At 33.3% G+C, this 15,280-nt stretch overlaps 1 protein-coding gene across 1 annotated transcript; it reads left to right on the top strand.

The window, feature by feature from the left end:
• Window positions 1-1,926: 1,926 nt before the first annotated feature.
• On the top strand, window positions 1,927-15,078 carry LOC130623697 (uncharacterized). The gene is made up of 5 exons (XM_057439209.1): window positions 1,927-2,051; window positions 5,629-5,862; window positions 6,331-6,540; window positions 7,374-7,560; window positions 13,918-15,078. Exons 2-5 carry the CDS (start codon window positions 5,643-5,645, stop codon window positions 14,264-14,266), a joined length of 966 nt encoding a protein of 321 aa, XP_057295192.1. The 5' UTR covers window positions 1,927-2,051; window positions 5,629-5,642; the 3' UTR covers window positions 14,267-15,078.
• The last annotated feature ends 202 nt before the right edge of the window (window positions 15,079-15,280 follow it).

Genomic DNA, 15,280 nt, shown 5'->3' with positions numbered 1-15,280 from the left:
TTCGTAGCAGCATTCCTACCCTTCGTGCCAGGTACCAGCGAGATGCTTCGTCGAGTTTTAAAGCAACACAAGATCAAATGTTATCTTAACTCTAAAGACACCCTACGAAGCACTTTGTCTAAACCAAAAGACAAAATTAACCTAGAAGAAGAAAGCAATGTTCTTTAAGATATCCTGTGAAAAAATTGTGATGCAATGTACATATGCGAAAATTCAAGCAACAAGTTTTAGAATACATGCGCGCAGTGACAAACGGAGATGTGAAGAAAGACGAAATTCGGATCACAGCTGGAGCAGAAGACTTCAGTTTAATTGAAACAGGCAGGAAATCATTAACAGAGAATTCAGAACAACCACAAACAGTGTAGAACCATGAACGTGACAAACATATAAATGTTATCAACTTCCTGAGGTTTGGTTACCAGCCCTACTATTTCCATCCAGCTATTTCCATCTAGGTCCAAAAATGTTAATTACCGTAATTAACTGTAATTAACAGCTTGTTCCTGATTAATAATTTTTTTTGAATTTCGATTCTCCGCTGTTATAGTAATAGATGCTCAACATCATTTTACTTTGCCTGATGATGGGGGAAGGGTGTCCCGAAACGTCACCTATTAAACTATCATGTTCAAGATATGATAAACTTTCCGCAATAATATGGATACTGAACAGGCAAACCGAAATAATAACTTCAAAAAAATTTATAAACAAAAAATTTATAAACCAAAGGACGACGACACGAACATTTTAGTATTGCCGTATTGATGCCAGAAAAGATAAAAAATGTCCTGGGTATGATGTTGGCTAATAGGTGTAATTTTAAAGCGTTTCGACATATTAGATAGATAGATGTGCATATTTTACATAGACAACCTGTCTATTTTTTCCACGAGATCCATGGCTTGTATGGGGAGTCCTAGAGTATGTAATGCTTATTTTAAGCTACACAGACCCAATAAGGGTCCGCGCTCTACTAGTCAACTCTGTGCAACTTCCAATAGCCCACACAGTGTGTCATCTCCCCAATTCCCCTTACATGGCTTGAGTTAACCCTTGCCACAGTAACATTTTATTCATTGGAGCAAAGTGCGAGAGTAACCACTACGGCGCCAAAACTTCTTTAAAATGTTAAAAGCTTATCCGCGAAATTTTAGCATTTCCCGGGGACTTATTTTCGCAGATGAGGTCATAATAGCAATTTTTGAAGAAAGCAAAATAAGTTGTATAAAGCGTTTGGGCCAAATGGCACTATCTCATCAACCCTCGTTACACTGGTCAATTCTACACCGACCAAAACAAAATGTAGTTTTGCATTTTAGTTCAAAGCTCTTTCAACACAACTGTAACGTCAGGTAGAATAAGCACAACTAGATAAAAAACAAAATGAAATTCTAATTGATTTAAAAAAAGCTGATTCTTCATTCGTTACATTCACTACTATTTCACTTCTTGGAGTGTGAGAAGCTTTCAATTGTTCATCCGTAAGGCTGGAAAGAGAACTCAAATTCGGTTGATCATCTGCATTAGAAGCTGGGAGCAAAGGATTAATATCCTTGAAAGGGTCAACTGATTCGAGACCTTTTCCCTTGTCCTTTCATCTTCAGTACTCGGTTAATTAATTAAGCCTACAAAAAAGGAAACCTCAGACTTTGAAAACAAAGAAACAGAAAATTTTAAAATTTCGCGGATCGAGCAATTTTTCAAAATTTTCGCGGATAGCCTGTTTCTAAATTTTCGAAGGGACATATTTTCGTGGATAGTACCCAAATCCGCGAAATGCGCGAAATTAAATCCCCGCAAAAATTTATCCTATTAATCGATATAATATTCCTATTTGTCAAAATGTCTTATCGGGTTGCGCCTGAATATGAGGTACCCTGTACGTAGCAAATGGGCGGAAACCATTTGCACCTAGAGTCGTAAGTTCTGCTATCGTTTTAAGGAAACAGCGACCGAGTAGCGGTACTACTCTAGAATAAGAAATTGTTTACGGGTTGCTGACATAAAACGAAAGAGTATACAAGCTTGTTGTGTTTTGTAGATAAAATGTATGTAGCTATATTTAACTTTCTTTATTGTAGAACACTCTATATACCATAAATGCTCGACTTAGGGTCACTTTCTTCAAAAGCTGAAGGAAAAAGTAGCTCAGTTTACTGTTGTCTTCATCATTGCAGAAGAAGTTCAATGTGGGAAATTTTTAGTACAGTCGTTCTCAGTTCCGGATGAAGTACAGATATGGATACAGTTACCATGTTGAGAATTGGAAATAGTAATTAAATCACAAAACGAATTCAATTTTTTCATCTTGCGCTAGCAACCTTTGCTGTTAAGTTTCCCTTATAATTTTTTAACAAATTCTTGCGAACAGAATGTTTCCCTTTGTTGCTCTCTGATTAGGGTATAAGTGGACTTTTCACGGTCAAACCTTCACATTAGAAATCATATGGACCAGAATTTACAAGCAAAATCGGCTTTTAAATGTCGCAGAATGACAAAGATTAAGCAATATCTATCTAAAACATATTAAAAATTTGACTAAAAAAAAGAAGAATTCCTTGAAAAATCCAGTACAGTGCCGATCGCGAGTAAAGCTACACATCTTTGAGAGTACGAGTGCAAATAAATGCGAGTAAAATAGTTCAGAGTGAGAGTACAATGCGAGTGCGAGTAAAATAAACGAGAGTAATCTTTTTAATAACGCGAGTACGCAATAATTAAACTACCCGCGAGTAAATCTTTAAAAAAATATATCATGTTACTCGCGAGTTATATTAAAGAAAAACATAAGACATTAATTTTAATTCACCATTTAATTTTTTTTTAATTTAGTTTATAATTAAAAAATAAATTTTTAAGTTCAACTTTTGTGTCTCTTCTTTAAATGCTTTCGCTACTTTCGTTATGTGAAATCACTTCCAGCATGTTCTTTCGCAAACACAGAGTCAGAATGATATCTAATTATAGTTATGGTGATCAATTGCCACATGCAGACTTTGCTTTCTGAATATTTTTCAACAAACATTGCTTTATAACTCAGACAACAATCTGTATAATTTTAAAATATCGCCGTAGAAACAGGACGTCACTAAGCTTGTTATCTTTTTGTTTTTGTTGGGATGTTTAAAGATCGAAGCAACAAAATAACGTGAGGGATTTTTTTTATAAAAAAAAACAGTTTAATGTTTAATGATATATTTTTTTAAAAAAATCTAAAAATAAAAAATATTTACATCTAAAAAAATATTTACAAAAAAGTTATTAACTGAAAGAGTTTTATGACTGCAACATGCATGATTTATAATTTTTCTTTGTTCTGTTGCTACGTCGTATAAATTCATCAATTGCACGTTGACAGTCCCTCCATGCACCCGGTGCAGCCATGTTGGTTGGATAAAACTTCCAACAAAAAGCTTTAACAATATCTTGTTTGTAGCCATCAATCGCAGGTTTTTTAACTCCTCGACAATTTCTTCCTACAAGCTCCTTGTGGTCAAATAATTTAGCCAGCAACAGATAGCTAAAGTTTTTGAAAGATGTCGCCCCTTGTCTCACTTCATTGGCTATCGGCCAGAATTCGGTCGGAATTTCTATAGTAGGAGCTGTGTCCACCTTGTATTTTTTTCTATTTAATCTTTCATTTATTTGAAAATCGTCATCATCAATATTCGTCCTCTGCATCGCCTTTAGTTTTTTATGTAATAAAACTGAACATTCAAACTGAACGGTAAAAGTTATTTGTATATATACTTTCATTTTAACAACTAATACATTTTTTACTATACTTTTGTTGTTGTTTGTTTTTTCTCTTTTTATCCTCAATGTTTTTGATGATATTGAAACGTAGTTCTGGGCACAGACTTTTTATTAATAGGCAAAAAAAAAATTAAAAAAAAACATGTAATCTCTTACTCTCAGTTTTTTTATGCCACAATAAATTTGTTTTACTTTCTAAACAACACAGTCTTTTTCACTATTTAAAATTAAAGTTTAATTTTTTTAACTTAATTTTTTTAAAGTTTACAATATAATATCTCTCGCAAGAAAAGTTTAATTTTTTTAACTTAATTTTTTTTAAAGTTTACAATTTAATATCTCTCGCAAAAAAAGTTTAATTTTTTTAACCTAATTTTTTTAAAGTTTACAATTTATTATCTCTCGCAAAAAAAGTTTAATTTTTTTAACTTGATTTTTTTAACGTTTACAATTTAATATCTCTCGCAAAAAAATTAAATGTGTTCACGCGCGTATTACTTTGACTTTAAAAACTGTACTTATGTGAGTACACTTGCGAGTAAAAATATAATTAATCATTGAGAGTATGATTAACAAAAATGCGAGTAATATCATTTTAGTTGTACTCGCGTTGTACTCGGGAGTGAATTACTCGCACTCTCACTGTTTTATTTTTGTACTCTTACTCTCGAAAATGTGTAGCTTTACTCGCGATCGGCACTGTATTGTATTTATGAAAGTTTCACTACAAGAACATTATGATTACGGCATTTGTCTATCATTTCATATGGTGCCGTAGATTAGTGGTTATAGCTCTCGTACTCTGGGCGGGAGACCGGGGTTCGATTCCTCTTGACGGCGATTCAACATGGGCGAGTGAATGTTACCATAGCCCCGGGTTAACCCAAGCCATGTGAGGGAAATTGGGAAGATGGCACACTGTGTGGGCCGTTGGATGTTGCCGGGAGTTGTCTAGTAGAGCGCGGGCCCTAATTGGGTCTGCGTCTCTCAAAATGAGCATTAAATACTCTAGGACTCTCCATTTAAACCATGGCCCCTCCTGGAAATAATAGACAGGGTATATCCCTCGATATTTGTGAGGCTAGCCATGTAAAATATGCACATCCATCCATCCATCCATCCATCCATCCATCCATCCATCCATCCATCCATCCATCCATCCATCCATCCATCCATCCATCCATCCATCCATCCATCCATCCATCCATCCATCCATCCATCCATCCAAGGAAGCCCAACATCCAAACCAACTATTATCAAAATATGATGATGGAAACTAGTTGACTTGACTTTAGCTACTCCCATTTTATAGGTAGGCAAGGCAATCTTAGGGGCCTGGATCTACAACAGTATTGGTTAGTTACTTTGAGGGCCCATAGTGTTTATGCCCTGTGACCACACTTTTCAGTAGTCTACCATTCTAGGTTTGGAAGAACATTGAGTTTCTAAAGTATATCCTTCAATGATGCTAGTAGCCATCTTTGTTGACACTTGAATACTAAATACAATCAAAGCCAAGCCTCTCAACAAGGTATTAGTACTTACTTCAGAAACCTGTGGTGAACTGTTGGTCCACCACCATGACATTTTTGTTTCTTCGAATCATAATATTTTTAAATTTTAATCATAATTTATTTATTATTATTATTATTATTATTATTATAATGCCTTTGATTATTCAGAACAGTAAAATGTTTTCTTTTTTTAATTCGCTGTGCGCAATTTCTAGAGATCTTTAAAATGCAGAGTATGCATGTGTATCAAAAAAATTTGTATGTGTTATGCTGAAATGTCATGTCAAGTTTTTTTAATAAACTTGTATATACATGGAGTTGTATGGAGTTGTATTCTAATCAACTTTATTTTTAGACATTAATCACAATATGAAAGTAAATATATCCATTGTTTCTCTTGCAATACTTATTTTGGTTGAGACAACGTGGTGTACCCGTTATCATGACAAGCTGGAGGATGAAGAAGATAATTCAAAGAATTTTATAAATAATGATTTTGCTCACATTATCAGTGATATCTATGATAATCTAGGACTTAAAAGTATTTTTACAGAAATTAGCACTCGCTTAAAGATAACAATTATTGAAGGTAGGACTGAAATAATTCTGTTATTGCAACGTTTTCATTTTCATTAAAGTTATATTCACGCTTTTTGCCTAATAGAATAAGAATAACACTGCAAATTTAATGTTATAGTAGAAACAAAAGAAAATTTAAAAAGGTTGCTTTTAAATTTTTGGTCTTGGAAAAATCTATAGCATCATCTTTAAAATTTCACCAGTCTTTAATTCATGGTCACACATTTTTATCTTGTTTGATTTATTTCCTATAAGTTTATCTGTCGGAAAATACTTGTCAATTATAAGATTGGAGAAAAATTTTTCTCCCTACATGCTTAATATAGGTCAATTAAATATGACTTACGCAATAGGCAGAAATAAATTCCTGGTTGGGAATTACTCCTGTTACACCTTAAATAGACTGTTGTTGGTGATTGTTTCTTTGAAATTTTTGCCTCCTTTTTTAAATTATATATTTTAATTATATATGATTTAGCACGAAGATATACTCGTGAAGAATTTGACACTGATTGGAAGCAATTGCGTGACAACCCAGGGTTACGTAATTTCATCCATTTTGTTCGTAAAGTAACTTGGCCTGCTGTTGTGTTACCATGCATCAAAATTATTGACACCACAGGAACGGCGCAACTGTTTTTCCTGAAGTTTCTGAAGAAAAAATGTGATATATACATTGGTAAAAATGGTATGTGTAAGTTTTGAAATTTTTCTTCTTTTCCTCAATATTTTATCTTTATATGAAATAGCAAGTTTAGGCTTTTTTGTGCTAACGTAGGTTATTTTCCTGCCTGCTTCATTACTACGTTAAGTGGTGATGGGAAATATAAAGGCTGGATATTTGACACATACATTCTTTACCTGTATGCTTATAGCGTAATCAGGATGTTTTATCTTTCATGTTTTATCAAGTCACCAGGCAATACGTGTAGTAAGAACAACTCCTTATTTTAGGGCAGGGTGATAATTTCACTTAGAAAAAAGTGTCATTGGTGTGTTTCTATGTCAGATTACTGATATGTCTGTAGACCAGCGAGTAATAACACATCTATAAATGGCAGTAGTATTTGATTAGTAGTATTTGAAATATGGTAATAATTCTTTGAAAAAAACATTTTTTAGTTTACTTTGATCTGTTGCCATATGTCACAAAAATAAACTTTTTCTGGAGATATAATTCAAATACTTTTTTCCAGGTTTACTAAATGCTTATCGCCCAAAGATGAAATAACATTGCTTTGTACAACCGAAATGGGGTTTTTTAATTTAAAAAAATTAGATTTACTGTTCTATTTTACATTGTTTAAACATTTTTGGTCAGTGTCGTACTTTAAATGTTGAGTCTAAGGTAAATGTTCTTAGTTACAAACACATCAACCTTGCTCGTTGTCTTCGTCATTCTTTTTTGTCAACGAAAGTAATGCCATTATGACTAAGTGAATTTTCACCATTATATAGCAATCATTCAATGTTTTTTAGGCACAAATTTTTAAATTCCAACATTGTGTTATTTTCATCTAGCACTGTTACATCCATGGAATATGTTGATGGAACAAAACCAACAACAACTCTCAATGGTTGTATTCGCATACTTCATAGCACTATCATTTGTGTTCCTGAAAATTCTCAGTTGGTGGAACTTTATGGTATATCTTGCGTGTGTGTTTTTGGCATATTCTTTTGGAGGACAGTACCTTGTCTTTAAATGGTATGTCAACTTTTTATGTGAATGCATTCGATTGGTCTGCTTTTACTTTTTGTTATAACCTTCCAAATATAATGCATTATTCTGATCTTAGACAGGGTGACCACACCTGCTAAAATCTCCCAAATTGCCTAAAAAAATGCAAGTCCTCCTAAATTTCCTAAAGAAGCTAATATTGGACCCAATATTTTTGATTCCTCCTAGAATCTTCTAAAATTGTTTTACCTTTATTGTAGTTTTTTACGTTTTTTTACTTTTTTTCTCCTTAATTTTGTCTTCAAATCATCTTAAATTCTTCTAAAACCTCTAAAATTGTAAAATCTTAAATTTGCTGACACCCGGTTAGAAAGCCTATATAAGAAACCGAAATATATGGTGAATAACAAAGATTGTGAGCTGTGGACATTTTTATTTGAAATGCTCAATCTATTAGCATTAGAATTTGTATCCCTCTGCAAGTTTCAGGTTTAGGGGAATTTAAGAAAGGAATGGGTCCTTAATTTCTTTAGACTAAAACTTCTGGAGATTGCAGGAGTTTGGCAAACTTATTATTATTCTCATTTTAATGTTTCATTACACAACTATGAAAACATGGAAAAAATTGATACACGATAAAACTTATTTATATCGCCTTTTAATCCACATGTATCCTTTAAGAATATTTTCCATTTTTTGCTTGTGGTATTACGTTATATATTATATATTATATTCTACTAAAACTGTCTAGAATAACAGCCAATTATTAGGGGATTATTTTTTCTATTTTTAAGCTAGGTGTGTTTCCCAGACATCAAAAACTTTTGAATATAAAGAAAGCTTGTAAATATTATTTAATTTCTAGTAGTATTTTGCTGGATTTGTAGTATTTTTTTCTGGTGGGACTTTATGTTTTGTAGTTCCATTTTCGGCTTTTTTTATGCTTTAAACTACCTTAATATGACAAAAATTGCAGCGAAAAAAAAACATTAAAAGCATTCATAAAATAGGGGGATAATTCGAATGCCTTAACCCTATTCGGTCCGGGGGGGCGGATTCCGCCCCCCCCTGACGGTTTTTTTTTAATAACACCTGATTGCTTTCTTATATGGCTATGATACTTACTGAGTTTCAACATTTAACTTTTAGACACCTGCATGCTAAGTTTTTAGGTCCCATAACACGTGACTAATCCGACTTCCCGATTTTGTCGGATTTTAACCGAAAATCGAAAAAAAACGGATTTTCGGGCAATTTTTCGCAATTTTTTATTCGATCCATGTAAAAACCGGAAGATATGTTGAAAACATTTTATTTAGCTTTCAGAAACTTCAAACAGAATGTAAAAATTCGCTCTAGAACAAAAGTAATTATATTTTAAGCAGATAGTGGCATTTTTAACAATTTTCAAGCTTGTGATGACGTCACAGAAAATGTGCTGACGCAAGCAAAAATTTATTGCCGCCATTTTGTTCCTTTTATGACGTACTATAAGTGTGCCAAGTTTGATTCAATTTGAACAATCCTATGAAAAGTTATTGAGGGGGGGGGGGGGGGGGCGGAATCCGCCCCCCGGTCATACTATGTTCGAAAAAACCCGGACCGAATAGGGTTAAAAATTGACAGTCAGCCAGAATGTTACTTGTAAGAGAGACACAATTTGTTTCTAACTACTGACTGGGGGGGGCAAAAACTAGTATCGTTCATCTTGCATTTATGTTGGATATCCAAAAAAGTTTTGCAGTGAAAAAATAGGAGTAGCCACACGTGCAAATAGTTTCTCTCGTTAGAAACTCTCGTACACGTGCAAATAGTTTCTCTCGTTTGAAACTCTTGTTGCCATTATGTTGAATGATTTAATGGCAGGGATTTTCGTTTGAAATTTATCATCGTAAAAATATTTAATAGCACACAAGCCGAATATTAATTTAAATTATCTCTCTTTAATAATAGCCGTATTTTGTCTGTCTGTCCGCGATAGGCGATTCCCGTGGCTGAAACACGAAATGCGATATATAAAGGACGGGCGACCCCATGGATTTTTCCACGGGTTAATTTATATTATAATACTCGTCTTTGTCTGTCCGTCCGTCCGTCTGTGTGTTTAAAGCCGGCGGGTTATTATTCGGAAAATTGCATTATTTCCATACGCTATTTTGAATAGTAACCCACGTAATTTTGCCGATTCTAATCATGATTACAACACGTTCTAGCCAATTGGGAGATATTTAGGAGAAGATGTGTGGAGCGGTAGCCAATTTGAAGGTCCTTTTAGACCTCTTTCTTTTCTAAATGGTTTGTGTTGTAGAATTATTCAAGTCTTATTTTTATTCTTACAGGTTTTTTAGCTTGTATAAATGTTAAGCAAATCAATTTTAGAATTTTGGCTACAAACGTTGATTTGAGTGAGCATCCTAAAAAGCTAGCTAGCTAGCCTTATTATGTAGTTCGGTACAAGTCCTTTTTTGCTAGCCAACAATTTTTTATTTTCTTTTATCTTCCCCAATCTGATTCCTACTAAACTACAACTGTGAGCTGTGGTTATATCTAGCTGTTATAATTACAAAATTTCCAATGTGATTTTTAACTACCTTCCTTCCTCATTTTTTATTTTGTTTAGAAGGGAAAATACTTAGCAAGCCACATAATTTTTGGCGGTTTTAATGCTTTTGCTAGGTACTGCTAAGTGTATTACCAACTTAACATAATTTAAAAGTACAGGTAAACATTTATCAATGGCTAATATGTCCAGCCTGTATTTTTATGCTAAGCAAGGACACTTTGTGAAATAAAGAAAATTGAGTGCCCGGTGGTAAATACTGATATTAGCTACCAATATATATTAGCTACTTTTACTACTGTTTACCGCTATGATACATCATCTTAGGACTTTAGTGTTAGTGCAAGGCAGTGAACTTGTCAAAATTTTACAAAATAATTCCAAACTAATTTGTCCCGGTGTCAAATTCGATGTTACTGGTAACATACTTTTCGTTAAAGTTAAATATCCTCTAGCTTCTCTAAAAGTTGAACTAATGACTTTAGACTTGGTATGGTATGATTTTGGACCGATTTAATGAAATAGAATCAACATTTTTTTGACTTATCATAATTCTCAATTTCCAAATTTTTTGAGGACATTGATTTGAGACAGTCAAATAAGATCTAAATCACGCTAAATCTTTATTCAGCAGAGAACTTTTTACGCTTTACACCCAAAAGGCTTTATCGCTGTAAGCGCTCCTAAAGCCGCATCTTGCTGTACGACACGTTTTACCTGCACTGAAACACTCATTCTGTCATTCAACGGAGAGACTCACAGTCACTTCTGGCAACGTTGAAACGCCGGGTCCCGCTAGTTTATTTAATACTGCGTTATTTTTGTCATTTGAGCGCATCATTTGTCAAGCTAATGTTGCGTCTAGATTGCTGAGAATGGAAGATATTGTGTACTTGTTTCGTCCTCTTTAGACAGATTTGACAAAGTAATATGTTATTACTTAATTGTTTTATTCATCATAAAATTATATATGATGAATATATATATATATATATATATATATATATATATATATATATATATATATATATATATATATATATATATATATATATATATATATATATATATATATATATATATATATATATATATATATATATATATATATATATATATATATATATATATATATATATATATATATATATATATATATATATATATAAATATGTTATGAAATAAGCTATTATCATTTTTACTGCGCACTTGTAAAATGCAAATTTGGCTTCTTCTTTATTTGATGTGTTTTATCGTGACAGTAAAATAATAAATGAGTTCAATGAAAAGGATAAATAAAAAAATAATAATTCAATTATATCAGTTGAAAAAGTTATTTTATCGACTAATCTCGTTCTTTCTAATGTCTCAACGTGCTAAAAAAAAATATTTCATAGGTACGTAATAAAAAGGTTATGTTGCTACAGATATTTGTCAAAAAAAAAAAAGTCAAATTTCTAACTTTTAACACAATATTTCCTGTTTTCTGCATAAAAGCTCTCCTCGTCTCCAGAGGTTTTTATGTTTTTTTTTCCATCTAAATAAAAAAAACTAACAAGCACTGGGGTAGAGGTTGATAAGTCCTTATAGCGCAGTATAAATTGGAGGAAAAACGTAATTAAATTCCTTTTTTGCTAAAATTATTATTTACTTATTTTTTAAAATTTTTTTGAAAAAAATAGTCTCCCTAACGTTGTGACGAAAAAAGATTACTAATCGTAGATATATCAAGATATATCATGCGATTTTCTCAAATCGCATGATATGTCGTAATAATTTCCCATGCTATTTTTATTTTGCTTTTTGATTAATAATAAAGATTCCAAATTATTGTTTAAAAAATGGAGAAAGTGACGATACTTTTCCTTGTATTGCGTCATAGTTCGTGTTTTGATTGCTTGAGGTTAAATTAACATATTTCTCTTGTTCATTAAATTGAATTAGTGTTTCGGGTTAATATATGTTGATGTATGTTACGAAACAAGATATATTAGTCGACTTCTTTTATGCGCGTCGTATATAAAAACGCCGATTTTATCGGCGAAGTGTCGGAAAAAATATACCAAACTTAGCTGTTTTAACTTCGCTTGTCGTCAATTGTGTCGACGATTGAGATTGGCTTATCAAGAAACAAACAAACAATTTCCGACAGTTGGAATTTCATACATGTAAACCTGGATGATAGTGACGCGAATGTTAATCCGTTGTCATGGAGATGCCATCTTAATCCATAATAAAACAAAACACTTGACATCGTGTATACGTTGGAATTAAAAGATTACATATGCTAATTAGACCAGATCGTGTGTCATTCACGTCATCTGTGTTTTTGTCACACGATTTCTCAAACTTTAAGTATTTAACTTTTATGTGTTTTACTTATGGTGACTTACTAGGATAGTGTTTTTAATGTTTGTTAGTACTGTTATAACTTAGGGTCCAATTTCGATATTTAAGTCGATCTTTAAACCTTGCATGATACAAATAAAACAAAGTTGTACAGACACACTGACTGCTCAATTACAGTTTAAGGCGCCAGTTTTATTTCCACGTTGACTAGCAAACAAAAGAGATCAAATTACATTTGTATTTTGTTCTAACGGCTTCATTTTTGACACCTACTACTTCCTTTGGTTACTTGCTTACAGTGTCGAGCTTCCATCTCACTGCACTGAGGAAATTCACTATTAGACCTCCGTGCGCAAAAACGCTTTCAAACTTAGATACGTTTGTCGAATGTATTGTGATAAGTTCGTGTAAAAGTGAAAGCCCATTAAAAGAAATGGTTTTAAAGAACTGAAAAACAAATCAAGAAAATATGAACCTACGGCAAACGAGATATAATACTAATATTTCTTATAGTTAAACGTTTTGTCGCGATTCAACTCTTAACATAATATTTGTAGAAGTGATTTCTTTTTTTGTTATTTCTTGAAATGACTTTACAACATTACTTGGTCAGTTTTCATTCGAGTCCCGCTATCTCAAACTCTCAATGGACTGCACAAAAAGTTCAAAATAGTGCAAATTTTAAGAGAGCTAGGTTACACCAAGAGAAAAGTCAAGATAGCGGAGTTTCAATTTTTTCTACAAGTTGCGGTGTTGGGCTGATTTCTATAAGCCAGATAGCGGGACAAATTTTAGTTGCGAGGGTATAAATGCTGGCGGGGCCAAAGTTTTTGTTTGAGACAGCGGTAAGTGCGAGATAACGAGGGTCAGCGGGATAAATTTTAGTTGCGAGGGTATAAATGCTGGCGGGACCAAAGTTTTTGTTTGAGACAGCGGTAAGTGCGAGATAACGAGGGTCAGCGGGACAAATTCTAGTTGCGAGGGTATAAATGCTGGCGGGACCAAAGTTTTTGTTTGAGACAGCGGGAAGTGCGAGATAACGAGGGTCAACTTCACTCTAGTCGGTAGGTTGTAAAAGTTTTACTTTGCAAGGTAGCAGTCCAGGTAAACAATGTTAAAAATGCACTAGCTGTACTGTCAACAATATCTGTGTTATGGAACCTCACCCAAATTAGTACCTTTCATGATTTCGAGTCTAGTGAAATAACCTAAGATCGTTAGTCTGCTGCGAACATTGATGTGAGCTTAAGTAATCTTGGAATACGTGTTACTTAAAAAAAAGAACTGTTTTCTAATTGCTTGTAATTACAATATTCAAACTTGTTCCTTCTTTTTCTTTTATATTTTATTCGGGATTGCTGCTTCTTTTCCGACTTGCTAAGGAAACGATGGTTGAGATAAAGTTCAAGCACTCGCTGTTTTGTCTAAGTTATTGTCTGTCATATTGCTTATAAAAATGTTTTTTGTTATTTTAGGCTTCTTACAGTCACTGGTGTGATTTGGTTTTTTATCGACCTGTTGCTGAAATATCCTTTACAAGTTGCCATCTTGATTATTGTCGTATTTATTTTAAGTTACGTCAAAGGTTTTTTTCTCTTACCGTTCATTAATAATACAGTACCTTCACCGAAGAGAAACTCAAGAGAGAGAACGCATATTGGTAGAGAAAGCAGCACGGATAAACAACACATACAACGAGATTTCCACGTGCTCACTTCGCGACTGGATGGAATGGAAAGAAAAACCGATGATCTTGCTGATAAACTCGAAGAGTTAACGAAGGCGATGGACAGATTAATGTCGGATAATGAAGGAGACTTTTGATATTTGATACACATGAAGATGTGTGAGATTTTAGCATAAACTGCGTCAATATAGTGGTTGCTTCATGACAACTGGGAAGGAGATTAAAACATTCCCTTTTAAGTTGTTTGGTTTTCTCTTTTTTGTTTTGCTTTTTTTTTCTGTTGTTGTTTTTTTATTATTTTATATATATACATATAAACAGAAACTGGTGAAGCTGATGGGCTTCCAATTGAACCATTAAAAAATATAGAACAAATTTAAAATTTATTATCTAAATATGACTTAGCTTGCAAACTTTTAATGTTAAAAAAACAGTCTAGGAATTACTAGGAAAGACCTGTTTTCTGGCGGAGCAGTTTCGGTTAATTTTTCATCCAAGCCCTCTCATATCGACTTTTATGAGCGACCTCCCTCAAATCTTCTGATAAGTCCCACTTGTTAAATATGCCGGAGGTTTTATATAGGGGAAGCGTGCTTCGGGTTAGGTTTTCTTTAATCTTCGAAAATTAGACGCTAGAAATTATCGGGTTTCGGCGCGATCATTTTGGAGAAGATGGCGAAAATTTATTACCTGCGGAGATTCGCAAAAGTAGATTTTTTATTTTTTTTGGTTTTTGTCTTTTTCCCCATACCCCCTTTTGGTATTTTGACACCTAGCTCTTCACGTTTTAATGACTTTTTATTGTTTTTTTGACGATAAAAAGCGAGTGCAACTAATTTGAATGTTCCGAACGTAATCACATTTCACCTGTTTGAACAATTTGACGACGAGAAGAATCGTACTTTTTGCTATAACTAATTCTTATGATAGAAAATATAAAATTAGGTCACATAGTTGTTCTGTCGTTATGCAAAGTACAACAACCCGGAATACTTGCCGCCGCCTGCTGTCTCTTCGGCGTCCCGATATAAGGAAGAGCAACTATCGTATGGCCAGGTAATCTTCATTTAGCTACGTTAGGGGAAGTAGACCAACGTAAAAGTAACATGCTACAGATACAAAATAAATGAATCTTCCAAGGTTCACAAGGT

The sequence above is a fragment of the Hydractinia symbiolongicarpus genome, chromosome 13 (assembly GCF_029227915.1).
Source record: "Hydractinia symbiolongicarpus strain clone_291-10 chromosome 13, HSymV2.1, whole genome shotgun sequence".
Classification (NCBI taxonomy): Eukaryota; Metazoa; Cnidaria; class Hydrozoa; order Anthoathecata; family Hydractiniidae; genus Hydractinia; species Hydractinia symbiolongicarpus.
The sequence above is the reverse complement of the archived record's forward strand: the minus strand, read 5'-3'. Positions and strand labels throughout refer to the sequence as shown.

What these genes read in the sequence shown, in the direction of transcription:
- LOC130623697 (XM_057439209.1), top strand. Translation starts at nt 5,643, where the DNA reads ATGAAAGTAAATATATCCATTGTTTCTCTTGCAATACTTATTTTGGTT. An exon ending in AAAGATAACAATTATTGAAG is followed by an intron (nt 5,863 to 6,330) that starts GTAGGACTGAAA and finishes TATATGATTTAG; the next exon opens with CACGAAGATATACTCGTGAA. An exon ending in TATATACATTGGTAAAAATG is followed by an intron (nt 6,541 to 7,373) that starts GTATGTGTAAGT and finishes ATTTTCATCTAG; the next exon opens with CACTGTTACATCCATGGAAT.